Genomic DNA, 26,107 nt, shown 5'->3' with positions numbered 1-26,107 from the left:
TCGGTTTTGCGGTACGGCCAGGCCCACATCCCGCTGAAAATCAGTTCCTTGCTTTCGACGCAACAGAGACTCCGGCCCACCATCTATCGTCAGGCAGGCCGCCACCAACCAAAGCAGGCCCATGTTACGCGCACACTCCCTAAGCATCGCGCTCTTGTCCACCTTGACCGCTGCCGCGCCGCGCCTCAATCGCGCAATGCCATGCCAGCGGTCGACTGGGCTGGCACCACGGCGGCCATGGCGCCTTTCGCTGCCTCGCCACACGAGCGCCCCCCCGGCCCGATGGCGGCGGCGATGCCGATGCCAACCAAGACCGCGCACGCATGTGCCGCTGATTGAGACGACGGCGGGGGCAAACCGGGGAAGGGAACAGCCGAACAGGGGAGCCGGTTCGCGGCGACACAGATCGCGACCGGCAACTGCTGCTATCTAATCCAGCACGTGTTCGCCACACACGCATGTGCGGTCGCCGGACGCACCCGCGGCCGGCCAACCACCCGGCCGGCGGCGGCGGCGGTCGATCCGATCCAACAATCATTCCCGCCTCGATTTCCCCGGATCTGAAAGCGGAGCCGCATGATCACGCCAATCATACGACCGATCAAGAGACCGCTGCCTGATGATACCGATGGTTACGTATACAGTGCTCGCTTAGTTTATCCAAGATGCTGCATCTAATTAGCGCATTTTGCCAGGCGCAAGCGCCAAACGAGAAGGGCACGGCTGCATGTGGCGATACCGAGCTCCGAGCTGTCCGGCGGCGCTGTAACTGAATCGCCACCGAATTCCGTCGGGTTCCGATCAAGCCGCCGAGAGCATCACACTCTGGTAGCGTAGACTGGAAATCGTAGTTTAGCTGCCCGTACGCTCACCAACCCTGACAGCGGAAAAGGAGAGGCGTCCAGGTGCGGCGCGGTGGCAGGCTAGCTAGCAAGTCAGAGCACGGGGTTGAAGTTGAACTGAATTGACACGGGCCCGGGAACGAAATTGCCGCACAAATACACCCTGCGCGCTAATGTGATCGTGATGTGCCTGCACACACCATAATCATGATAAGATCCCGCCTGAGTTTTCCAAGAGATTTCCTTGGCTTTCAATTCGTTTTTCCAAACGAGTTTTCTGCGCGCGGGTGATAAAGGTGCTTCTGAAGGTGACACGGCGCACGCGCGAGCTCACAGAATTTGGAGCTTGAAGTACTAAATTCAATCCCAACGAACAGCAAGTAAAATAGAACTCGCATTTTAATACATGCTTCTTACTGATTGTTTCTTTGGTTCGAATGACTCCAACACAAGAAACAATATGAGCCCGTGCCTGACATTTCCGAGCGAATGGAAGTTTCAAAACGAGTTTCGTGGGCTGGTGGGTACTGACGAGAGTGACACGCCGGGCCGTACGCACGTACGCGCGTGACAACTCGACCGAAGCAAGCAGTAGTGAGTTCAACCCCAACAACTGATAGTCAAACTAGAGATCGCGGAGGGCGATCGTTCAAAGAAAATTTAGCAAACGATATCTCGAATTTAATTTCGGGCGAGAAAAAATATTTTTTTGCAGGTGTCATTCAAGAAGCACCATGTCGGCGAAAAGAAAAGAATCAACGGGCGCCGGGAGTTGTCCCCATTTCTTGTGAACGAATCAGAGCATATATAATTCAGTTGCTTCCGCTTTTGAGCTACGATCCCTCGGAAAAAATATCTGCGGCTCTGACCCATGGCACCAGATGGACAAAAAAATTCTGCTGCTCGTTAAATTACTTGGCGCGTAAGGCAAAGATCTAGATCAGATATGCTTGTCTCACGTAACACCAGCTGAGAAAAGATCTCTGATTTCTTACCACCATCACGCTACTGAACTAGTCTATCGCTACAAAACAATTTTTGCATGCTAATGGCACGTTGAAATAGAATAATTCTAGACCGCTAAGATAAAAAAATTCACGGAAACATGAGCTAGCTAGGTCAAGACCTCTGGCGATAGGAAACCAGCACTACCGCATCGCTCTGGTCCTGTTCAAGCCTTTTATCATGAGCTGCGGGTGGGAAGATTCGCCAAGCCCCAGCCGTCAACTCTCCAAAAGCTAAGGTCGTGCGCGAAGCTTTGACCCCGAATCGTACTCGTACATGGCGCGGCTGATGAGGACTCGCAAAATGCAGGAACGCATGGTGCGAGTGCGAGCAGAGCCCACCAAAAGGGGGGCGCGCGCACGCACTCATGACTCCCGTGTAGGCAGAGGCATCTTCAAAGTGGACCCTGCCCCCCGTTCATACTGATCGCCATCATCTTGCCATGATGCATGTCCAGGATTTCACTTCTCCACTCATGGGTCTCCAAGCTCGACGTTGTGCTATACTACTTGCTCTCTTTTTTTTACCTCTCCTTTCTCCGGCTACGAGCTCAATCCAAATTAACAGGGCACACGTCCACAGGACAGCGAGCGCGTCCCCGTGAGAAAGAGCTCTCGGATCTCCGACCTCCCGCGGTCAAAGCATTGTTTATGAGACCACGCGCTCATCCCGCACGGGATGACGGATCCAACCCGTCGTCGACCGGGCGCGGCGCGCGGGCGGGAACATTCCTCCGGTGGCCGGTGGCCTGACGCCACCCCGTCTTGTCGGCGTGCCCCACTGGCCTTTCCGGTATCCTGTTGGGCGTCGGCATCATCGCGTCTAGAAGCTTCACCGCGGGGTTGGGTTGGAATCTGGTGGATTGGTATGGTGCCCTCCGATCGAGTGCGGGCGGGCGCACGCCTACCAGGCTACCGCGCACACGCGCATGCCGCGGCGGAGGCGTGCGCGCCTGCCCCCCTTCTTCCCCCCCGGCCCGGTTCGGAGTAGTTTGGACGCGAGACAGCCGCGGCAAAGCAGTCACCATCCAGTCGCCTTGGAGTACGGCGTCGTCAACATGGGCGGCGGCTGCCTTCACTTACCTGAAAAGCAAGGAAAATACCCATCACATTTTTTTTCTGGACGGAAATCACACGTACAATTTCGAAGTCGGAACCTTTGTTATGGTAAGACGACATGTAACTCCCCTTCAGCTAGCGTCACTGTCGAGGTGTTTTCGCGACCGCGGTGATTAGAAACACCACTGGTTCTTTTCCTTGCGGTTGAATATTCCAACTTGGGATTTTACAAAGCGTGATTAACCACACATGATGGTGACAAGTCAAGGCCTCATTCGGAAACAAAGCCACGAGGCAAATTCAAAGACCACAACCCCGAGCAAGCCTCTCTCGTGTGCGGTGTGCCCCCTGTGCGGTCAGCATTAGCAATTAAAAAAGTTGGAAACCCCTAACCCAATCCACAATTCCATCTCTTCTGACGAGACGCAGCGCTGTGGTTCCCAGTAAACGCAGGGAAGGGATTCAAAGGCCGGGACCGGGAGCAACAGCGACAGGGCAGTAGCTGGCGTGCTCGCCGTCTCCCACATGCGGGCCTTGAGCCACTAGATAACTTGTGATCAGAGTCGAAGATTTCGTTTCTTATTTGCTGCTTACTTCATCTGTCCGTGAACAAAGTGGAAAGGGAAAGAGAAGCGGAAGGCTAGCTGCAGGGCAAGGAGTAGCCAGTAGAGCAAGACGAAGAGAGAAGCAGCAGCGGGCGCATGCGGAGGCTGCGCGCCGCTCGGCCCGTCGTCCCCGTCGCCGGTGCTTCCGATTCGCGGGGGTTTCTTCCATGATTCGGGAAGCAAGGCCATGTCTCCCCTGCTCCTCGGATTCCTCGGCTTACTCCTCGTCGCAGGTTAGGATTCCCTGACCCCTGTTCTTGCTCTGTTCCGTCTCTTGAATTGCTCTGTTCTTGGCGTGGGAACTGAATTGCGCGAGTAACCGTGGCTATCGTGTGTCGTCTTGAAGGTGAGGTGGTGGTGATAGCCGGAGCGCAGGGCGGAGCCGGTAGCGCCGGCGACGACAGGGAGGTGCTCGTTGAGCTCAAGCGCTTCCTGCAGGAGAACAACAGGGTGAACCGCGGCGCCTACGACACGTGGTCAGAATCGGATGCGTCGCCGTGCGGGTGGCAAGGCGTGGGCTGCGACGCCGCCGGCCGCGTCGCGTCGCTTGACCTGTCCCGCGCGAGCATCTCCGGCCCGGCGTTCGGCAACTTCTCGCGGCTGCCCGCGCTCGCCAGCCTCGACCTCTCCGACAACACCATCAGCGGCGCTGGCGACATCGGCCAATGCCGCGGCCTCGTGCACCTCAACATCTCCCACAACCTCATCTACGGCTCGCTGGACATCTCCGGCCTGACAATGCTGCAGACGCTCGACGTGTCGGGGAACCGCCTCGTGGGCGGCATCGCGGCGAACTTCACGGCGATCTGCGCCGACCTGGCCGTCTTCAACGTCTCCACCAATCGGCTCACCGGCAATATCACCGGCATGTTCGACGGCTGCGCCAGGCTCGAGTACGTCGACCTCAGCTCCAACAACTTCACCGGCGAGCTGTGGCCGGGCATCACGAGGTTCAGGCAGTTCAACGCCGCCGAGAATAATCTGACCGGGAGCGTCCCGCCGGCCACGTTCCCGGTCGGCTGCAAGCTCGAATCTTTGGACCTGTCAGCGAACAAGCTGACTGGAAGCTTCCCGGACTCCATAGCCAAGTGTGGGAACCTGACGTACTTGTCGCTGTGGGGGAATGGCTTCAACGGCGTCATACCGGCCGGATTGGGGAACCTCACCGTGATCGAGACAATAATTCTCGGGAAGAACAGCTTCGACCGTCGGATACCGCCGGAGCTGACCAACTGCACTAAGCTTCAGTTCTTGGACATAAGCAAAAACATGTTTGGAGGGAACGTGCAAGACACCTTTGGCAGGTTTGCGAGCTTGAGGTACCTTGTGCTACACCACAACAACTACACCGGCGGCATCGTCACCTCCGGCGTGCTCCGGCTACCGCTGCTAGCCAGGCTCGACCTCAGCTTCAACGAGTTCTCCGGCGAGCTCCCTCCAGAGTTGGCCGACATGAAGAGCCTCAAGTACCTGATGCTCGCCTACAACCAATTCTCCGGAAGCATACCGCCGGCGTACGGCCGGCTCGCCGAGCTCCAGGCACTGGACCTGTCTTACAATCAGCTATCCAGCGGGATACCGGAAACCGTGGGGAACCTGACGTCGCTTTTGTGGCTGATGCTCGCGGGGAACCGGCTCTCTGGACAGATTCCGCCGGAAATTGGCAAATGCACCAGCTTGCTCTGGCTGAACCTGGCCGACAACGAGTTGACCGGGAAGATCCCGCCGGAGATGGCAGCGATAGGGACCAACCCCGGCCCTACGTTCGCCAAGAACAGGAAAGATACAGCCGTGCTCGCCGGCTCCGGCGAGTGCCAGGCCATGAAGCGCTGGATCCCGGCGAGCTATCCCCCGTTCAGCTTCGTGTACTCGATCATGACGCGGGAGAACTGCCGCAGCATATGGGACCGGATCCTCAAGGGCTACGGCATCGTCCCCATCTGCACCAACTCTTCGTCGCCGGTGAGGTCCAACACGATCTCCGGATACGTGCAGCTGTCCGGTAACCGGCTGTCCGGAGAGATACCGCCAGAGATCGGGGCGATGCGGAACCTCAGCCTGCTCCACCTCGACAACAACCGGCTCACCGGGCGGCTGCCGACAGAGATCAGCCGGCTTCCTCTCGTCGTGCTGAACGTCTCGCGGAACATCATCTCAGGCGCGATCCCGTCGGAGATCGGCCGCATTCGGTGCCTCGAGATGATGGACCTGTCCTACAACAACTTCTCCGGCGAGCTGCCGGGGAGCCTGAGCCAGCTCACGGAGCTGAACAGGTTCAACGTGTCCTACAACCCACTTCTTTACGGTAACGTCCCGACCACCGGCCAGTTCGGCACCTTCGACGAGCAGTCCTTCCTCGGCGACCCACTCATCTCATTCCCGCGTGGCGCCGGCAAGCAACCACCACCGGAAGCTGCGGATGCTCCCGCCGTTCGAGGACGCGGCATGTCTCCAAAAACCATTGCGGTGTGGTTCCTGTTCTCACTCCTCGTCGCCTTCGTCGCCGGCGCCTTGGTGTTTTTCATGGCAAATCTCCGCGCACGGTTCCCCGTCGACCAGGAGCCGGACCCGGAGTCATTCTCGTGCGAGAACCCCAAGTGCGGCTCCGGCAAGTGCTCCTTGCAGCTGTCAACTTCGTCGCCGCCGTCCGGGTCATCGTCGTCGTCGTCCACCGGGTGCTCCTCCGCAGAGGGAGTGAAGGTGTTCCAGCTCTGCAAGACGGCGTTCACCTACCGCGACATCGTGTCGGCCACGAGCAACTTCTCCGACGACCTGGTGATCGGGCGGGGCGGGTACGGCGTGGTCTACCGCGGCGTGCTCCCCGACGGCCGCACCGTGGCGGTGAAGAGGCTCGCGAGGCCGCGCGACGGCGACTGCGAGCGCGAGTTCCGCGCCGAGATGGAGGTGCTCGCTGACCGGATGGGGTCGGCGTGGCCGCACCCCAACCTCGTCACGCTCTACGGGTGGTGCCTGTCGGGCTCGGCCAAGATCCTCGTCTACGAGTACCTCGATGGCGGCAACCTGGAGGCGCTGATCCCCGACACGGCGGCGTTCGGGTGGGCGCGGCGGCTGGACACGGCGATCGGCGTGGCTCGGGCGCTCGTGTTCCTGCACCACGAGTGCCGCCCCGCGGTGGTGCACCGCGACGTGAAGGCCAGCAACGTGCTCCTGGACCGTGACGGGCGGGCCAAGGTGACGGACTTCGGGCTGGCTCGGGTGGTGCGCCCCGGCGACACGCACGTGAGCACGGTGGTGGCCGGGACGGTCGGGTACGTGGCCCCCGAGTACGGGCAGACGTGGCGCGCCACGACGAAGGGCGACGTGTACAGCTACGGCGTGCTCCTGATGGAGCTCGCCACGGGGCGGCGCGCCGTGGACGGCGGCGAGGAGGAGTGCCTGGTGGAGTGGGCACGGCGGATGGACAAGGAAGGGTGGCGGTCGAGGAAGGAGGCGGCGGCGGCCGGCGGCACCGTGTCGTGGGAGCTCCTGACGCTCGGCATGCGGTGCACGGCCGACGCGCCGCCGGAGCGGCCCGACATGCTGGAAGTGCTCGCCGCGCTGGTCGACGTCGCCAAGGCCGCCGGCGTGCGGCTCGAATTCACCTGACAACTTTGATCATTCTTCTTTCCCTGCACTTGTTCGTTCATAGATGTTTTTTATGCTTTAGTTAGTTTTCCGTTGGTTCATGATGTGAATAACAGAGGTAGGACACGAGAGGCAATTTTGGTTGTTTAGGAAAAGAAGAAGACGCGATCGTTGTACATTCTCACGCAGACAGCAACAAGAACCTGTTGATTGCAATGCAAAGCATCCTCTTCCTATCCTCTGATGTTATGTTACTCTTACACCTCGTATCCCAGGCGTGTGGCGACGGGGATTGGCAACGCCCCTTTCCTCGTATCTCTATCCATCTCGGGAAGGGAGCATTAGCATTCGATTCATCGCTTCCTCCGACCATGACGCTTCTGAATCTGATTCTGAACCTAAACACCAGTGAACCTCGTCACTCGCATATCGATGTCGTGCCGTGCAATCGAAGCGATACGGATACACGGTTAAAGATTTGAGTATTTGACATCCACGAGCGGTCAACTAGTTTTTTTTGTCACGCACGTGATGTGCCGAGAAACAATAGGATAACCTCGAAGTCGTTGGTATTTGCACAAAACCGTTAGTAAAGCAAAAGCATATGCTCCTCCGTGGGCACGGGAAACCAAAGCTGAACAGGAGAAGATAAAAAAGCGTTCATGAATCATGATCGCCTCGCCGGCAACGACGAGTGGCAGCCTTCGCAATCGCAACGATCCGGTGGAAAAAGCACGGCAAAATAAACAATTTTGATCCTGAACTTTGCACAAGGGTCAAGTTCATCTCTCAATTTTTAGATTAGATAATATAGTTCCTTAACTTTTATTTTTAGGTCAAATTCATCCTTGTGCTGATGTAGTATTCTATGTTTGCATAGACTAATGAAAAAGCCCCTTTTACCCTTGGCTCATGTAGGTCAAACATGTATGTGCTTATACTCTCTTAATACATGCACACAACAATATGTTTTTTAAACTAACACAAAATATAGTTTGTAAAAAGTGTATCTACTCGTATTCTTTGAAGTCCTTCACATGCTCATACAAATTTGATAGACAAAATATATGTACCAAACAAATATTTACTTATATTTGTTTGGTATATATACAACTTAATGTGTGCACGTATGCTCTAAAATCAACATATGCTTACATACGCTATACCATACTCCCTCGATAAACATATGTATCCTCGCATTTATTTTGGATCATACGTTATTATAATTCTAGAGGTGAAAATGACAAGAGAAAAGAGCCAAAAGTAAAAAGGACTTTTTCGTATTAGATAATATATGGAGCCACATATCAATATAAGAACGAATTTGATCTAAAAACGAAAATTGAGGAACTAAATTGATCAATGTGAAAGTTGAGGGACGAAGTCGACCCTTGTTGTAAAGTTTAGGAACCGAATTGCTTATTTTGCCAAAAAGCACCACACTGCAGAGTCCAGACTGACGGAGAACGCGTGCGTGCATGGTGAACCAGACGCTTTGCACGCTTTGCTTCGTTCGTTCCCCTTCCAATCGCTTTCAGACCCGTCCCCCCCACGGTAACTAGCTAGACATCACCGAGGAAGCCGGCCGAGCCGTCCGTCCCCCACCGGCCACCGCTCCTTCGTCCATGGCTCGGGCTCCCGATGCTGCCGGCCGTCGTGCCGGCCGTTTCCAATCCATCCAAACCTGAGGCGCGCCAAAACCCACGAGCCGACGGCGACGGCGCCGGGCGATGCCTTGCGCCCACCCAATTTGCGCTTCGTTTTTCCCTGGTCCACGAAAGCGGCCGCGCGGGGGGCGCCAAGGGTAGTGCGCCGGTCCACCACGGCGCCGGGGCCCGCCGCCGGGAAAAGACAGGCACCAAGGCGCGGGTTGATTTGGGGAGAACCAACCCAACAAACCTGCGGGCCTGCGGTGCCGAAAACGATGGCTTCGTCGCGCGTGGGGCACTCGACTGCCGTAGCGACTTCCAAGTTCCCCACCGTTCCGCAGCGTTGAGGCACACCGGAGGCGGGCAGGTTGTACGTTCGTGTGACTGCTCCGCGCTCCGCCCATGACCGCCGACCGCCGTTGGCCGGGCATTGCTGCCACTGCGGCTCGTGGGAAAGAAAAGAAGCATGTCTTCGTTAAGTAAGAAAATAGATGTGACAAGGAACATCCTAAAAAGAGGTAATGTGAGAAGTAGGAAGGATATTGGCCAAAAAGCTCTGTGCAAAATTCAGGTCAACCACTTCACCACTGACTGCTGAGCAAACTCCAGTTTTGCGCAAAATGGAGCCCGTCGATCTCATCAGCGGGTCTGGTGGAACTCTGAATGCGCCGCTGCAGATTTTTTTTAGAAACAGGGTTGGATTTCATTATCACAGTATTTACATCCAGCTCCTTTTGAAAAGGGTGCCTCTGATTAAAAGAAATATTACATAGAAGTTCAGAACAGGAGCACCCAACGATCCTCGTCGCTGACGACCGCCATTGCTGCTAGCCGAGCCTTCTCCATCTCCCGCAATGAAGAAGAACCTAAGATGAAACTCATGGCCGGAACCCAATCGACAAAAAGATCTTCGAAATCCATTAGAAGCACACTAGAAGCATACTGTTTTTCCGTTGAATGCGCCGAGCAGTCCTCGCAATCACCAGGCTCGGTTGTCTCACCGGCAACACCCAGTTGACAAGCGACAATCCTGCAAGGGTAACCGAAGAACACCATCTTGGACACACGAGCAGGTGAACCACTTTGAAGGGATAAAATTCTGATATAACCAGAACTACCCTGAAGGGTCAAAGCACATCCAAAACTTCTCCACATATCCATTGCCGTATTCTAGTTTACAAGTCCAGCACTGTCGTTGGCATCGTGGGCACCGACAACACCAAGAAAATCACAGTGGAACCGAACGCCAATGCAAAAGATAAACCGATGACATACCCGTCAACGTTGAAACCTCCGCAAAAGATATCACCATCGAGCACCACTTGCACCTTAGACACCACCAGAACTCGCACACCACGAACAAAGGTAATAGTAAAGAAGTTCTGGAAGGGACAAAAGCTTACCGACGAGATCTTCACCATCAAGAAATCCAACCATAGTCTAACTAGAACTACTCTACTAGAAGGGGATATGTACATCACCCACCGGATCCACCGTTCCGCAAGAACATCGGCGCCAAAAAAACCACCGACGGCGAGGAAAAGCAGCGAATCCATCGGGGAGTCAAGAAATCGCCTCGGAGTCACCTCTCTCGACTGTTCCTGGGGAACGCACGCTTCGAGAGGAAGGGAACGAGTGGTATGCGCCGCTGCAGATGGGTAGGCCCAAAAACAACGGCTGGGAAAACCGTCTGCCGGCCCAACTGTAGCCCATGCGACTATTCCGGCCGTAACAAACAGACGCTGTGTTTAGTCCAGCTTGCGGAGCAAATCTCACTCTTCCCAGAAAGATACTCAATGATCCTTGAGGATTCATCATCAGCTGAAACTAATCCATCATCTTCGTGATCCTCGTGTAGTCATCTGTAGTGGTATACTGGGCCAGTGAAATTTGAAATCTTGCGCCTTTACGCTCGATAAACAAAAAACAGATGCGAGAATGCACACGCAACACGCAGGCAGAGTAAATCCGAAGCCGCAGGCATCGCTTCACCAAAAGCCTCGGAGAGAGGAACTCATCATCGCACGATGGATCATCAGGCTCGGGCACGCGAGAGAGGCGCTCGTTGCCGTCGGCGTCGTAGAACCTGGCGAGGAACGTCCTGCCACTGCCTGTTGTCGTCGGCGCCGCCGGGAACACGGCGACGTCGCCCGGAGCCAAGCCGATAGCTTCGCGTACCGCGCTCCATCCGCGCCCGGACCACACCTCCCGGCAGCCCCTAGCGCTGGAGCCCAAGACATCCATCCACGCGGCCATGTCCGCCTGGCGCCGCGGGCCGCGGGTGCTCCGTGCTCGTCCCGACTCCCGTGCGACCCGGGTGTGGCGAATCGCGCGCCGCCCTCCGGGCCGTGATGCGGGGGTGAGATCGGGGATCGATGGGCGGGATGGGATTCCTCGATTCCGGCGGGGGGGACGGCGGCGGACGGCCGGCAGCCGGAGCGGATCCCGACCAGGGGTCTATAGCAAAATTTAGGGTCCTAATTGGAAATAATAGGATCGCGATCAATAATCGCGATCCAATTTAGAGGGTATATGTAAATAATCGGATCGCGATTAATAGTCGCGATCCAAATCAGGGGTTAATTGAAAATATTCCGATCCAAACCAGGGGGTCTCTTGTAAATGTTCCGCGCCGGCGAAATTGCCCCCCGGCGAGTCGCGCTCGCCGCCGGCGCTGGCCCAGCCGCCAAGTGTACCTTGCCCGCGTCAGGTTCACGCGCCCGCGCTGCTTGACTACTCGCACAGCCATGGCGTCCGGCTGCCGCCTCCTAGGTTGCCAAAGATCAACAACGACCTCCATCGGCTCCTCCTTCGATGGCGCTGCTGCCGCGTTCGACGGCGCGTTCTTCGACGACTCCCGCCCGATCGCTTCCCGCAACGGCCATCTCGTGGTGGAGCTCGGGCGCGAGACCCGCGCGGCCGCGCCGACAGCGTCTGCAGCCCGATGGCAGGCGGCGCCGTCGTGCTCCCGCCGCTCTCTGGCGAGGACAAGCCTACGGTGGACTAGCAAATAAACTACTCCTCAAAGAGTCTCTTTTTACATGCAGTAGGAAAGGAAAATATATGGAGGAAAAAAATGAAATCACTGCCCCCATGGGACATAAATGACCGGCCCATCATCTTCTAAATCAAGTATACACTCGCAGGGTTGGTTCATACGGCACCTCGGCAGCAGACATGCAAGCAGCTTTCGGCATGTACAGCTTTGTAGGGCGTGCAGTATCTCCAAGTCACAAATACTTATGCTTCATGCTTGCATGCACAAACAATTGCAACGACGGTCGAGCTTACAAGCTAACTTAGCAAATAACGTGTATTTCCGTTCTCATGAGCACGGGAAAGGCATGCCATTTTCACTATGCCATTTTCACTCGAGGATTACGACGTCGGCCAACGACCTCGCGCTCTATGTCATATGCCAGCAAAGGGCCATTATCTTGATGAATGGACAGAAAGCATCCGCAACCTCACGCTCTATGTCATATGCGGCTAGATTCCAATACATGATTATTTTTCAAAAGATAAGGCTATATTCCAATACAAGATTGTGGATGGACTTCTTTGACTGCATGCATGATGGCGTGCTGTTACTCCTCAAAGCAACCTTATCCATTTGCTAATTGACTGCATGAGGTTATTTCCAGGGGTACCTACTGGGCGCACTTGTGCTCCATCCTTCAAAAGGAGAGGGCCAAATCAAGAATGAAGTAAGTGGTCATGTCGACATGTTGGAGACGATGGTAATGGAGATCTTTGCCAAGCATGAATAGCTATTAATAGGCTTAGCGCTTAGTTGGCCATTCGAGATTGCTTATCTCTCTACTTTCTATCGCTTTTTGAGAGCTTGCTTGCAGCTGTAATAATTAATGGTTGTGTGCAAAACTCATGCAGAGGCCGGAATAAAATTCCTTTTTCTAAAAAATTGAGTTTATCAAATTACAGATTGAGTGGCTCTTAGTTATTTTTGTGGTTCAATAATGTTATTGATTGGACCAACAGATTAAGTTCGTTCTGTTTTGAGCTGTTAGCTTGGCTTTATGTCATGGCCACAGATGCCCTATTGCAGGGCGTGTGCCTACCCTGCAGTTTGGGGTGGGTTGATTGACCGTGATGATTTGGTGGTGGCTTGAAGGACAATGAACGATTCACAAGGTGAGCACCCAGGGAGACTTTTGCTGGCTTAGGATTCGGAGAGCTTCTCAAGGTTTAATGAAAATTCTCGAGGTTTCATTTAGTAACAAAATTATCATCTAACCAAAAGGCAAGGTACTTATATTCTGTTATATAGTGTCATAGTATTAAAAGAGGCAACTACATTCGCCAAGAGCACGTAAAAATTATCACTACGCTAATTGAAAAAGGAAAAGAACTGTTAGATTTTACCATCATCTAACAGTCGAGATAAGCCAAAGAATCAATGTCAAATATGACTAATAGATATATGTTTGGAACTAAAAAACAAGAAAAGTTACAGCTGATTTCTATATGAATTTGGAAGCAAATAGCTAAATAAAGAGTCCATGGAAAAAATAGTTAGCAAATAACTAAATTCAGAACAAAATAATAAAAATATTTTTTTATTCTATTGGTATTTGGAAGAAAAATTATTCAATGATAAAGAACCCATTTAGAGTGTAATTATTTAGTAGCTAATTTCAAATTAAAATAAGAAAAAGTATTACGATACCCATGTAGCATCAAAGAGTAAAATTGATGTTAGAAAAGGACAATAATCCAATCCATTAATGTGCAAAAATGGGTGCAAACAATATAATAACAGATATACACAAAGAATGGAATTTAACCAAATAGAAATATAGCATCCTTTGTCCATTGAAATTATGATAAGAGAAAACAAAAGGAATCGCTGCACAAAACCAAACAAGCGTGGCATATCCTCTCACCTTATGTGTTGTCCTTTCCATGCCGTCTTTCACCTCCCCCACTACAGCCAAGGTAAGTGCTAAGGTAACAACGGGGAGGAGAAGCTTCTCTAACCACCAACAAAGGAGAACGGCTCGAGAAGAGGCAATCCAAAAAGATTAATACTTGAGAATGAAAAGAATCCACCATATCTGTTCTCCGGGGCTAGAAATTTCCATGTTAACCGGTGGTAAAAAGGAAGATATACATTATTTATTTATCATATGCCTGGGCTATAATGGTGGATTAATTACATCAACACTAGAGAATCCATAAGCCATAAAGTCAAAAGTTTAGATTAAAAGAATGAAAGAAAACCATCAATATAATGTTGTTACACATGCTATCTAGGAAGATAAATATAAATAAGTGAGGGCACGACACGATCACGATATGTAGTGTGGAGGTGCTCCAACGCTGGAAGGGTGAAACCAAAGCAACTTATTGCCAATGCGAAAGCCCAATGAGACACCAGATTGAATGCACCACTCGCATCCTCAGAGCACAAAACCAAGGAGGCAAAAATGTTGTAAGCATCTAAAAAGATGCTCCTGGACGAAGCGATAAGTAGGACAAGAAATCTCAACGGTGTTTGTGTTGCAATGCTGCCTTACCAAACTTGGAGAAAAGTGATGTGGGACAACGATTACCTCAAAAGTGCAATGTATAAGCGCTATAGCAAATTGGTGCTCATACAATTTGTGAGGAACAATGAGAGGGAGGGAGGGAGGGAGAGATATTTTCCTAAGGGGAGGAAATGACGGTGGATAGAGAGACCATGCTGCGTCCTTAGGACATAGTCCCTATTCTTTTCCAAACAATTTCAAAACTTAAGGATATCCATAAAAGTACTAAACAATACATGAATTAAGTATATTTCAAGTTCCATTGTGACTCCAAGCCGTTAATATAATTAACCAGATAAGAGTCATTAGCTCTTGGTTTTCATATGGTTTCAGAATTTAAGTAACCAGATAAGAGTCTATATCAAAAAGATATAAATAAATACCAAAGTTTTTAGTTAAAAAGTTAAAGAAATCAGTATGTAGTTTTATTTTCATATCTATTGGGAATAGAAGATATAAATCAAATGACTCATATAAAATATAATCCATATAACTTAATTGTACACTGAAAATATAAAAAGAAGACTCTATATACTGAATATAATATGGGAAAAGGTATGAGACACATGCGTGGAAGGAAGACTTGCTGGAGTATAAATTTAAGTAAAACATAACCTCCACTTTTGGTTTTTTACTCTTAATGACACCGTTTTTTCAGACTATGTAATACTAATAACGTTGATCGGGAGGGTGGATTTACAAGCATCATGAAAAGACATACGCAGCAATGTTTATTAAATTCATCAAGAAAAATCTAAAAATCATGTATTGATAGATTATAAATTTATGATGTTTTATATAAAGAGTTTTGAAAAGAGAAAATAAGAAATCTAGACATGCTATTTGTGTGGGCCACCGAGATAGTTATCTTAATACAATAGTGTTAAAAGAAACCACCACGTTCGCCGAGAGGGTATAGAAACTACCACATTAATCAAAAAAAGAGAAGAATATGGATCGTTGGATTTTATGAAGATCTAACGTTCTAAACAATCCAAAGAGTCCACGGTCTAAACTAATTCAAAGAGTCCATGTCAAATGCGATTAATATGTAAATATAAATTGATGATTTTAAAAATATGCTTTCCTTTTCATAAGTCAATGCATGTCGTGCTTGACCTTGATTTCTATGTTCCCACGTTAACTAAAATAGCATTTTTTTAACCATGTGAATGAATTTTAGCCGTCATTCAATAACATTTTTTAATCCGATCATGTCAGCTAGCTGGCACAAAAAACAAGTCTAATTCGATCACGCCTGCTACCCGATGCACCGAAAAACACATGCAGCCTAAAGCTTATAAATGGAAGGACTCTCTTCTTGCCATAACGGAAGTGTAAAGGCAGAACCAACTGCATGAAAAGAAACCATAAATAGAAGTCATGCAAAACCTTGTTTTACATGTTCATGCACACGATATGGAGGTCTTTAAGCCCTGGCATTGAACGGACTTAGTGCTAGGACGCATGTATGAAGCCGAAAAGTTTTTTGGTATTTTGATATAAATAAATTGATAGTGTTGAAAAGAAGCCATCACGATTTCAAAAAAAAGAGAAAAGATTATACATATAACGGCCTAGACTAACCTAATAAATACATATAAATTCATAATCCATCAATAGTATAGATTAAAAAAGGAAATAAAACTGATCGATATTGTTACCTAGGTTATAATAGATTAAGTTATTACAGAAGCAACATCTAGCGTTGACTTGAGAAAATAAATGTATTAATCTATTATCTTAATAACTGAACTGTTGAATTTGCGTTGGCGAGGAGGGCTAACCGTTAGAGCCAAACTATCCAGGGAAAATTTGAACCTACCCCGGCCCAGTGGTCATTGTGCCCCAAAACCCACTGAGTGATCGTAGTTGTTGCTGATAATTAGGGATAGTGTGACAATGAGAGATAGGGAGGGATCGCTAGGATCTACAAATACAACAATTGATCCGGTGGTGGAGCAACTTGAGGCAGCAATAACACTAGCCAGAAGGTGACGATTCGAAGGTTGGATAACATCATAGCAACATGGAGGGCAGCGGGAGCTAGCGAGATGGTCTGGAATGGCGTAGACGTCATCACATACAAGTCGATGGTGTTATGGAGATGAGAAACTTGGGAGAGTTAATGTTCAACATCAACATGCATGGATGCCAAGATGAGAAAGGTAGATAGATATAGCTAGATGCATGTATTTGGTAGCAACAATAGAATTCCATAGAACCCAAACGTGTAGAAGGAGAATTATGCAAATTGAAATTTGTGGAAGCCAAGGATGGTCATCACCATGAAGCAATAGAAATTCTATGTTGTTCTTCTGACATTATTGGATCCAAGCAACACATTATCAAGAGATCGACAGCTGAAGTAATGTCCGATCTTCGTTCACAAGACACGAGGAAGATTGTATTGTCACCCATGGCAACACAAAGTGGAGTGCCTGTTCATACATTAACAAATGCGATAGAGGCGGAGTGATGGGTGTACCTTAGCCATCTGATCCGATGGTGGTGACATTTAGAGATATGAGCGGCTCTAAGAAGAATCCTTATTTAAAAACAAGATAGAGCTTCTATAATGATGAAGAAGAGACAACAATAGCATGGCTGGCCATCATGGAGCTGCAATGCGATTTCAACACTGTACAAAATAGTAGGCTATAAGATTTAGTGTAGAGCCTGCTCAACCGCTATAGCCCACTACAGTGCCGCTATAGCCCGCTAATTAGTACAACACTATTGTAGCGGCAGCTAGCATCAAACGCTATAGCCTCGTTATAACCCGCTATTTTGTACATTGGATTTCAAACTAAAAGACAGTGAGAGCTTGACGATATCCATCAAGAAAAGTGTTTGGGCAGCCATTGAGAAACACAGGTTAACACATACGGGAACAACTACAATCGAAAGAAAAGAGGAGGAAAAGTTAGCATAGGTCACATCCCGAGAGGGTGACGATGACGACCGCTGGAGAAAAACAATGGGTTGTTCATGAAAAAGATAGAGTAGTAGTACAATGGCACGTGAAGAAAAAGTGCACAAGCAAAAGATATAAAATACACCATCGGTCTTTAAACTTGTCTCGAGGTGTCACTTAGGTCCACGAACTCTCAAAATCGAAATCTAGCACCTCAAACTTGTTAAGTTGTGCCACTTAGGTTCATACCCTTCAAAATATGAAAAAAAAATCCCTTGATTTTTATCTTCTACCTCTGCATCCTTCCCATCTTCCTCTCATCTCTCTCAGCACCACCGCCCCCGGTCGGTCACTGCACGGCTGTGAGGCCCCTGTGCAAGGCGGCGGGGCCATGGCGACTACGAGTGCAAGCGCAGGCATGCGGCAGCGGTGGCGAGCCAGCGGCGTTGGATGCGCGGCAAGCGGCGAGGGCGATGATGGTACGGCCGCTGCTCCTTCACGACGCGCTGGGGCGTGGGCTGCGTGGCAATCATGATCCTTGGCCTTGAATCGAAGCTCGAGCGTCATCGAATCGAAGCCGGCAGCGGGCGTTGCTCGATTTGGAGGGAGAGAGAGGGCCGACAGCGGTCGCTTACGGCCAGGCACGTGGTGCGCTCGTGGCCAGCGGCGTGGGACGCGTGCGGCCGGGCTCGCGGCCGGACGCGAGGTGCGTGTGGGGCCCGGCACGAGCAGTGCTCGCGGCTCATCGACCACCAACGACGGAGGGAGGACCTCGGGCTCCTTTCGGGCACGAGGGGCGCTCTCGGCTAGCAGCGGGGGCGCGTGCAGCCAGGCTCCCAGGCCGGAATCCTCATCACCAGTGAGGGAAGCGCCAATCAACGGCCGCACATTGCAAGAGAGAGGAGAGGGAGATGAGGAGGAGGATGCAGAGGTAGAAGAAGATAAAAATCAAGACCTTCTTTACATATTTTGAAGGCTATGGACTCAACCTAACAAGTTCGTGGTGTCAGATTTCGATTTTGAGAGTTCGTAGACCTAAATAACATCTCGAGACAACTCGAGACAAGTTTAAGGGCCGCTGGTATATTTACTCAACTTTCAACCCATGGAGACAAATCTGCGCATTACACACTGGACCTGGGATCCCTAAGATTCACTGAGCACATCATTTCCCACCTTCACACAAAGACAGCACGCGTAAGAGAGTAGATTCTTCCTACTAGTAGAACTCCACCCAACTACCACACTCACAATGAGTTGAGTAGTTGACACGGATTACTTATTATTCCCCAGATTGCATCCTTCGCCCAGCTCTTTCCAGTTTCCACGACAGCCCAGCCGACCTCAGCGCATGGCCCTTGTCACGTGAACATCGAACGACAGCCCATTCTCCTGGAGGCGTCGCTGGAGGTCAGTAGGGCCGAAGACAGCACCCGGTGTGTGCACCCCTCCCTTGGGCAGGTTGCCGCGCTGGCTCAGCAGGACAAGGGCGCACTGCACCAGGATGATGGGCGTCGTGATGTACCCGACCTCAGGCCCTGACACCTTGGTGATCACCTCCTTGTCTGGCTTGTTCCCGCGCTCCAACGCCCGGGCTGCGTCGCTGTAGCCATGCCCAACGAACCACATCTTGAAAGAGGCGCTCTTCACCTCTTCCTCCGACGGGCCAGCCCTGCTGAACAGCCCCGCGGAGAAGAACTCGGGGTACTTCAGCAGAAGGGACCTGCCGAAGGAGAAGTTGGCGAGCAGGCCAATGAACAGTCCAGTGATCAGGAAGCGCACGAGGATCATCAGGGATCTGGAGGCGATCTTCACACCGAAATGGGCAGGTTTGACAGAGGACCAGAAGTTCTTCCTGAGCTCGGTGTACTCTGGGGTTTCTTCCGCCCCAGGAAGGCCCTCAGTATGCTCAGTGATGGTTGATAGAGTTCTCTTCACAACCACTGTGTCAGCGGAAGGCAACTTCATAGCCCACATTCCCAGAGGATTGTGACCCTCAATCAGTGAACCTTTGGGAGGTGGAGGACCTGGAATCTGCATCAAGGAGAAACCTTAGCAGTAATCAAGAGTTTATCCAGAAAAAAACATTATTTGATCTTCTGTTTCGCAAATAGATCGTTTCATGCAATGAAAATAGAAAGTACATTTTCCAATGGTTGTGTGGATCTTTAAACTGAAAAAAAGAAAAGAAAAGAAAACATTCGAGGTATCACATACCACATTAACTATTAAAGTCCAAATTTTTGACAGATTATTCTGCAGACTCAGGCCATAACATTAAAGCAGCAAACTGAGGTCATGAGGCCAAAGGCAAGATAACCCGTTCCCTGTGGAGTAGCACTACCGCAATCAATTTTGCACAGATGAGACAAGAGGCATGGCAATCATCATTTACATGCAACAGTCCAGCATGCGTAAATATTTCTAATTAGTGTAAAGTTCACATCGACCATGAAAATTCAGGGATCTGAGAGCTGTGTGTCAAGATTTATCATAAGAGTTAAAAGTTTGCTAGCAGGAGAACTTTCACTAACCAATTGCATTGGTAGCACATGGCACACTAGGAGATTTGGGTCTGCATATCTAGAAGCTAAGCTAATTCTGGTTTCAGGAAGCATATGCGCCCATGCAAACTACTGATCCAGAATACCCTTCAGTAAGACAGCCAAATTAAGCAAATCGGACAACAATAGAAAATACTAAACTTTTACAATTACACTATGTACAAAGAAAATGAATCAAATGATGTACAAATAAAAAGATGGAAAAGGCATGATAATATACAGTTCCACAAACATGCATATTCTCAAGAAACCTTTCTTTAAAGAAATAACAGGCAACAAGGGCACACCCAATAGCAATTTTAAGATGAAAGCATACACTCAGCTTTGATTTAAGAACATCATATGTAAACTGCTAGCTTTTCATTTACCACAAAAAGAAGTTATAAAAGAACTGGATGAACAAGTTGAGAAAATAACACAACCTGTACGGCTGTACCTAGTGGGATAGCACTACCACAATCCATTTTTGCAAACACAGAGGCATGGCAACCATCATTTATATAGTTCAGAGGCTACTGAAGGAGTGGAAGGAACAACTAATGGTTGGCAGTTGGCACACAAGAAGGGAATGATTAATTGAATAGTGACCGCACCACAAAAGAATGTAATTTCAGCATGGTGATCGTAAGGAGAATGGAATCCATAAGATGCAGAAAAGTATAGAAAGAAAAGAGTGTTATGAGTTTGTCAGCAAGTAGAGCTCAGTATTAAGTTGAATGCACCAACCAGTTCAACCCAAAAGCTTAAACTAATAGGAAAATGTGGGCAATTAACTTATAATCCAAGACTCCCTCTCACGTGCAGGATACGTGGAAATTGGAGTTGGCTGCAATTATCATATTTAATCGCGCCAGCCAGGATTCGAACTCAAGACCTCTGACCGTAATACCATATTAAGTTGCATGCTGCACACGTGAACGCTTGACGACAAATCTCTCATCCTCCACATCCTCTGCGCCCATCCATTACAGGGCATAGACAAAAGGAACTACTCCAGTTGGGTGTAATAACCCAAGCAGCACAACACCAGGCTGAACCACTTTCGAATTTGGAACTAATGTACTCATACTGCATTAGCAGCTTTCCTCAGCACACCAAGTCTGGCATTACACACACTGCAACCCAAGGTGGCAAGGCCAACCCATACGATCCTCCCACCACCGTACACGACCAGACCATTTTCCTACTTGTCGCCTCACATAAACACACAGTACACAAACAACAGATTAGGTACTTGAGAAGATAGTAAATAAAGCCCGCTAGACTTTACCACTCACACACACCGTTGAGTCACTACCGATTGCTTCTTATTCCCCAGGTGGCACGTCCTTCACCCAACTCTTTTCCACCAAATAGAGCCCATCCAGTTCCAGCCTTAACGCATGGACCTCGTCATGTGAACATCGAATGACAGCCCGTTCTCCTGGAGGCGCCACTGGAGGTCGGTAGGGCCAAAGACGGCACCCGGCGTGTACACCCCTCCCTTGGGCAGGTTGCCACGCTGGCTTAGCAAGATGAGGGTGCACTGCACCAGGATGATCGAGGTTGTGATGTACCCAACATCGGGCCCCGAAACCTTGGTGATCACCTCCTTGTCCGGCTTGCTCACACGCTCCGATGCATGGGCCGCATCACTGTAGCCATGCCTGACAAACCACATTTTGAACGAGGCGGGGCACTCTTCACCTCTTCGTCCGTCGGCCCAGCCCTGCTGAACAGCCCGGCTGAGAAGGACTCAGGGTACTTCAGCAGGAGATACCTGCCTAAGGGGAATTTGGCGAGCAGGCCGATTAACAGTCCAATGATGAGGAAGCACATGGGGATCATCAGGGATCTAGAGGCGATATTCACACCAAAATGGGCAGGTTTAACACAGAACCAGAAGTTCTTCCTATGCTTGGCGTACCCTGGGGTTTCTTCCGCCCCAGGAAGGCCCTCAGGATGCTCAATGAAGGTTGATACAGTTCTCTTTACGACTACTGTGTCAGCAGAAGGCAACTTCATAGCCCACATTCCCAAAGGATTGTGACCCTCAATCAGTGACCCTTTGGGAGGAGGACCTGGAATCTGCATAAAGGAAGAAACCTTTGATTTCTGTTTCACAAATAGTGACGATGCCATTCTACTAGGATAGCCCGACCACAAGGATCACCAAATACCAACTCCGATCAGAAGACTCCTTACAAGACATGGAGGTCTATTCAAGGAAGGATATTCCGAAGACCGGCGATAGAGTCCTTGTAAGATTAGAATCTGGCTGGCGGTAGAGTCCTTGTAGGTACCCCTCTGTTGTGATCATCAAATTCTTAGCCAAAAAACACCTAGTAACCTAGCATCATCGTGCAACTAGCAGAGCTAAAGATCCCAACTCAACTGGACGTAGGGCTATTACCCAATTTCGAGGGCCTGGAACAGTATAAAACCTTGTGTCTCGTGCTCTACTATGATTCCTCTTCGCCCATCGCAGGATTCCAGACGAACCAAATATCTACCGACCTAAATCGTCGAAAATAGATTGTTACATGCAATGAAAATAGGAACTAAAGTTTTCAATGGTTGTTTGGATCTTTGAGCTGAAAAAAGAAAGAAACGAAAACATTCGAGGCATCACATACCACAACATCTATTAAACTCCAAATTTTAATCAAGAAATTTCAACAGAAACAACATGCCTGATCTAGAACAATTGACACCTAAAAGTTAAATGCCTACGTCGTGGTATTAGAAAGATTTTGTAATATCAATTAGCATATTGTTCAAAATTTAGATCATGGCATTAATAAATTCATCTAGTTTGCTTCAACTTGATAAGTATTGTCTGTCTTTCTTCTGTTATATATAAGTTAGTTACTAATATAATATTACAAAACGCAGAGCATGTGCATAGTGGAAGATTCCCTCTTGAGTTTTACTTACATGTGCAAGGTGGTTATTGATTTGGAATTTTGATATAACATTAAAGCCAGCAAACTGAGGTCATGAGGCCAAAGGTCAGTTCACCCGTTCTCTGCTCCTAGACTTCTTTCAAAATTTTATATGAAACAACTAATCATCCACATATGCTTAGCAGTATGCATAAAAAGAGTACTTTCGAAATCAAGTAGCATCCTAAACTTCTACTTTTATGCTCTGTAAAAAGAAAAGAACCAAAGGATGTTCTCCCTAAGAGCCTAATCACATACAACAAAGAAAGAAGTTACATGTTAATGTACAATTCCACAATTATGTATATTTTCATTCAAGATTCAAGAAAAACTTCTTCGAAAAAATAACAAGCCACAAGGTCACAGCCAAGCTCCTTTAAGATGAAAGCATACGTCCACTTTGATTTAAGGATGTCACATGTAAGCTGTGGGCTTTTCATTTACCGCAGAAAGTAGTTATAAAAGAATTAGATGAACAACATGATAAAATAAGATAGCCCGTTCCTGTAGAGTAGCACTACCGCAATCAATTTTGACAAGAGGCATAGCAACCATCATTTACATACAAAAGTTCAGAGGCTTCTGAAGGAGCGGAAGGAACATCTAGTGGTTGGCAGTTGGCACATGAGAAGGGATTGCTTAATTGAATAGTAACCGCACCACACAAAAGAAAAGGCATTTCGGCATGAAGGCGATAGTAAAGAGAAGGGAATTCATAAAAACATGTTTTGCAGAAAAATATAGAAAGAAAACAGAACTGAGAGTTGGTCAACAAGTAGAGCTCTTCAAGTCTTAGTTAATCAAACCAGCAGTCCGGCACACATAAATATTTCTATTTGGTGTAGAGTTCACGATGGCCATGAAATTCCAGGGGACCTCAGAGCTGTCTGTCCAGATTTATCATAAGAGTTAAAGTTTGCTAGCAGAAGAACTTTCACTAATCAATTGCACTGGTAACACATAACACACTAGGAGATTTGGGTATAAATATCTTGAAGCTAAGCTAACTCTGGTTTCAGGAAGCATACGCGGCTATGCCAAACTACTGATCCAGCATACCCTTCAGGCTTTCAGTAAAACACAACCAAATTCAGCAAATCACAACAATAGAAAATTATAAACTTCTAAAGTTATGCTCTGTACAAAGAAATGAATCAAATGATGTGCTTCTTAACTAAGAGTCTTTATCACAGATAACAGAAAAAGGATGGAAAATGCATGATAATATACAGTTCCGCAGATATGCATATTTTCATTCAAGATTCAAGAAAAATTTCTTCAAAAAAAATAACAGGCCACAAGGGCACACTCAATAGCAACTTTAAGATGAAATCATACACCCACTTTGATTTAAGGACATCACATGTAAGCTGCGAGCTTTTCTTTTAGCACAAAAGAAGTTATAAAAAGAACTAGATGGACAACTTGAGAAAATAATACAACCCGTTCCTTGTGGGGTAACACTACCAGAATCCATATTTGCACAGACAAGAGGCATGGAAACCATCATTTACATATGACCAGTTCAGAGGCTTCTGAAGGAGTGGAAGGAACATCAAGTGGTTGGCAGTTGGCACACAAGAAGGGAATGCTTAATTGAATAGTGAGCGCACCACAAAAAAAAATGGCATTTCAGCCTGAAGGTGATGGTAAGGAGAAGGAAATTCATAAAAAAAAAGTTTTGCAGAAAAATAAAGAAAGAGCACAGTACTGTGACTTAGTCAACAAGTAGAGCTCTGTAACAAGTATTAGTTCATAAAACCAGCAGTCCAGGACACATAAATATTTCTATTCAGTGTGAAATTCACATTGACCACAGAAATCCAGGGGATCTGAACTTCTGAAGCTAACTGCCCAGATTTATCATAAGAGTTAAAAGTTTGCGATTAGAACAACTTTCACTAACCAATTGCATCGGTCACACATGGCACGCTAGGAGATTTGTGCATACACATCTTGAACCTACTCTAATTTTGATCAGCAAGCATATGTGGCTACACCAAACTAATGATCCCGCATACTTTTCAGGAAAATGCAGCCAAATTTAGCACAGATAGGAGAACAATAGAAAATTCTATCATAGTGGCCTCTAATGCGCAAAACACACATGAATTTGGGATCTGAGCCAGCAACTATCATAATGAAAATTTCTAGTATGTTCTAAGTGCGGATAAATCATCCTTCTAAGTTCTAGCATAATTTAGACATTCTAACTCGCACTATCTTTCATTTGTGTTGCCGTCGAATAAACAGTTGATCAAATCCTTCAAAAAAAATCAGAAGCAGCAATAAGTGAGTAGCAAACTCACATTGGGCCTCGGCCGCCTGGGCCTTGACCGGCGCAGCGCCTGCAGCTGGCTGGCGTTGGCCACCCCGAGCACGGCCGACTCGTAGGTGCCGATGTTCCCGACGATCCTCTTGGTGGACTGCAGGCTGACGTACGCCTCCACGGTCGCAGGCGCGGACGGGGGCTCCCATTGCCTGGAGTGGAAGAGGAACCCAAGCTCCGCGGGGACGGAGTCGAACCCGCAGGCGGAGACGATGAGCGATCCGTTCCTGGCGGCGGGCTCGTGGAGCTCTGCCTCAACGCGCTCCATGAACTCGGGCTCCCCGGAGATGTCGAGGCAGTCGGCGCCCGCGGCCACGCAGGCCGCCGCGACGGCGTAGCCGTGGAGGCGGAAGGGCCCCGCGCAGGAGAGCACGAGGCGGGCGCGGGACGCCAGCGCCGCGAGGGAGGCCGGGTCGGAGGCGTCCGCGACGAGGATCGCCACGCCCTCGGGGGGAGGGGCCGGGGCCGCCGCCCAGCGGAGCGCGGCGGCCACGCGGTCGCGGCTGCGGCCGGCGACCGCGAGGGAGCGGAGCGGGGAGGAGGAGTCGGGGGAGAGGAACTTGAGGGCCTCGCGGATGACGTACTTGCCCGTGAAGCCCGAGGCCCCGAAGATGACGACGTCGAACACCTCCGGCTCCGGCGGCGCCATGGCTGGCGGGCGGGCGGGCGGCGGGCAGCTCGAGTAGAGAGAGCTTGCCGCGGCGGGGGTTTCGGGGTCGGTCGCTGAGCGGTGGGCCGCCCGGCAACTAGCGCCTAGCGGAGTGGTTCGGGAATGGTGGCTTCGAGTTGGAGCGGCGGCCGTGTGGACGCGCTAAATAGCAATTACCAACGCAGGGGGGCGGCGTTTGCTATGTGCTACTCCCAAGTTTCAAACATGCGTGTGATCCATGCGATGCGATCGTGCCATGCGTAAACTGCCGCTTGATTTCTTTCGCTTTGGCACAACGAAAGCCGTGTCAACATGGGTGGGCCGTGCACATTGGATCCGACACGACGGAATTTGTGTACTTCGTGTGCTCGGACCTTCCTTGCCCAAGTACGGGATGCTTCATTAGGTTGGTTGCTGTTGGTGTTTTGTGC

General features: G+C 49.5%; 2 protein-coding genes and 1 long non-coding RNA gene across 3 annotated transcripts; 1 reads left to right on the top strand and 2 right to left on the bottom strand.

Moving 5' to 3' along the window:
• Window positions 1–3,320: 3,320 nt before the first annotated feature.
• LOC101759263 (probable LRR receptor-like serine/threonine-protein kinase At1g74360) lies at window positions 3,321–7,331 on the top strand. Its single transcript, XM_004958149.3, has 2 exons — window positions 3,321–3,743; window positions 3,857–7,331. Exons 1-2 carry the CDS (start codon window positions 3,698–3,700, stop codon window positions 7,114–7,116), a joined length of 3,306 nt encoding a protein of 1,101 aa, XP_004958206.1. The 5' UTR covers window positions 3,321–3,697; the 3' UTR covers window positions 7,117–7,331.
• A 1,955-nt stretch (window positions 7,332–9,286) lies between these two features.
• Window positions 9,287–10,397, bottom strand: LOC111256293. The gene is made up of 2 exons (XR_002676328.1): window positions 9,514–10,397; window positions 9,287–9,415 (listed from the first exon to the last, which is right to left on the bottom strand). It is a non-coding gene; the product is annotated as an uncharacterized LOC111256293 (long non-coding RNA).
• A 7,755-nt stretch (window positions 10,398–18,152) lies between these two features.
• Window positions 18,153–25,822, bottom strand: LOC101758862 (probable mitochondrial saccharopine dehydrogenase-like oxidoreductase At5g39410). The gene is made up of 2 exons (XM_014804638.2): window positions 25,008–25,822; window positions 18,153–19,244 (listed from the first exon to the last, which is right to left on the bottom strand). Exons 1-2 carry the CDS (start codon window positions 25,674–25,676, stop codon window positions 18,555–18,557), a joined length of 1,359 nt encoding a protein of 452 aa, XP_014660124.1. The 5' UTR covers window positions 25,677–25,822; the 3' UTR covers window positions 18,153–18,554.
• Between the last annotated feature and the right edge of the window lie 285 nt (window positions 25,823–26,107).

Source organism: Setaria italica, chromosome II (genome assembly GCF_000263155.2).
Source record: "Setaria italica strain Yugu1 chromosome II, Setaria_italica_v2.0, whole genome shotgun sequence".
Taxonomy (NCBI): domain Eukaryota; kingdom Viridiplantae; phylum Streptophyta; class Magnoliopsida; order Poales; family Poaceae; genus Setaria; species Setaria italica.
The sequence above is the reverse complement of the archived record's forward strand: the minus strand, read 5'-3'. Positions and strand labels throughout refer to the sequence as shown.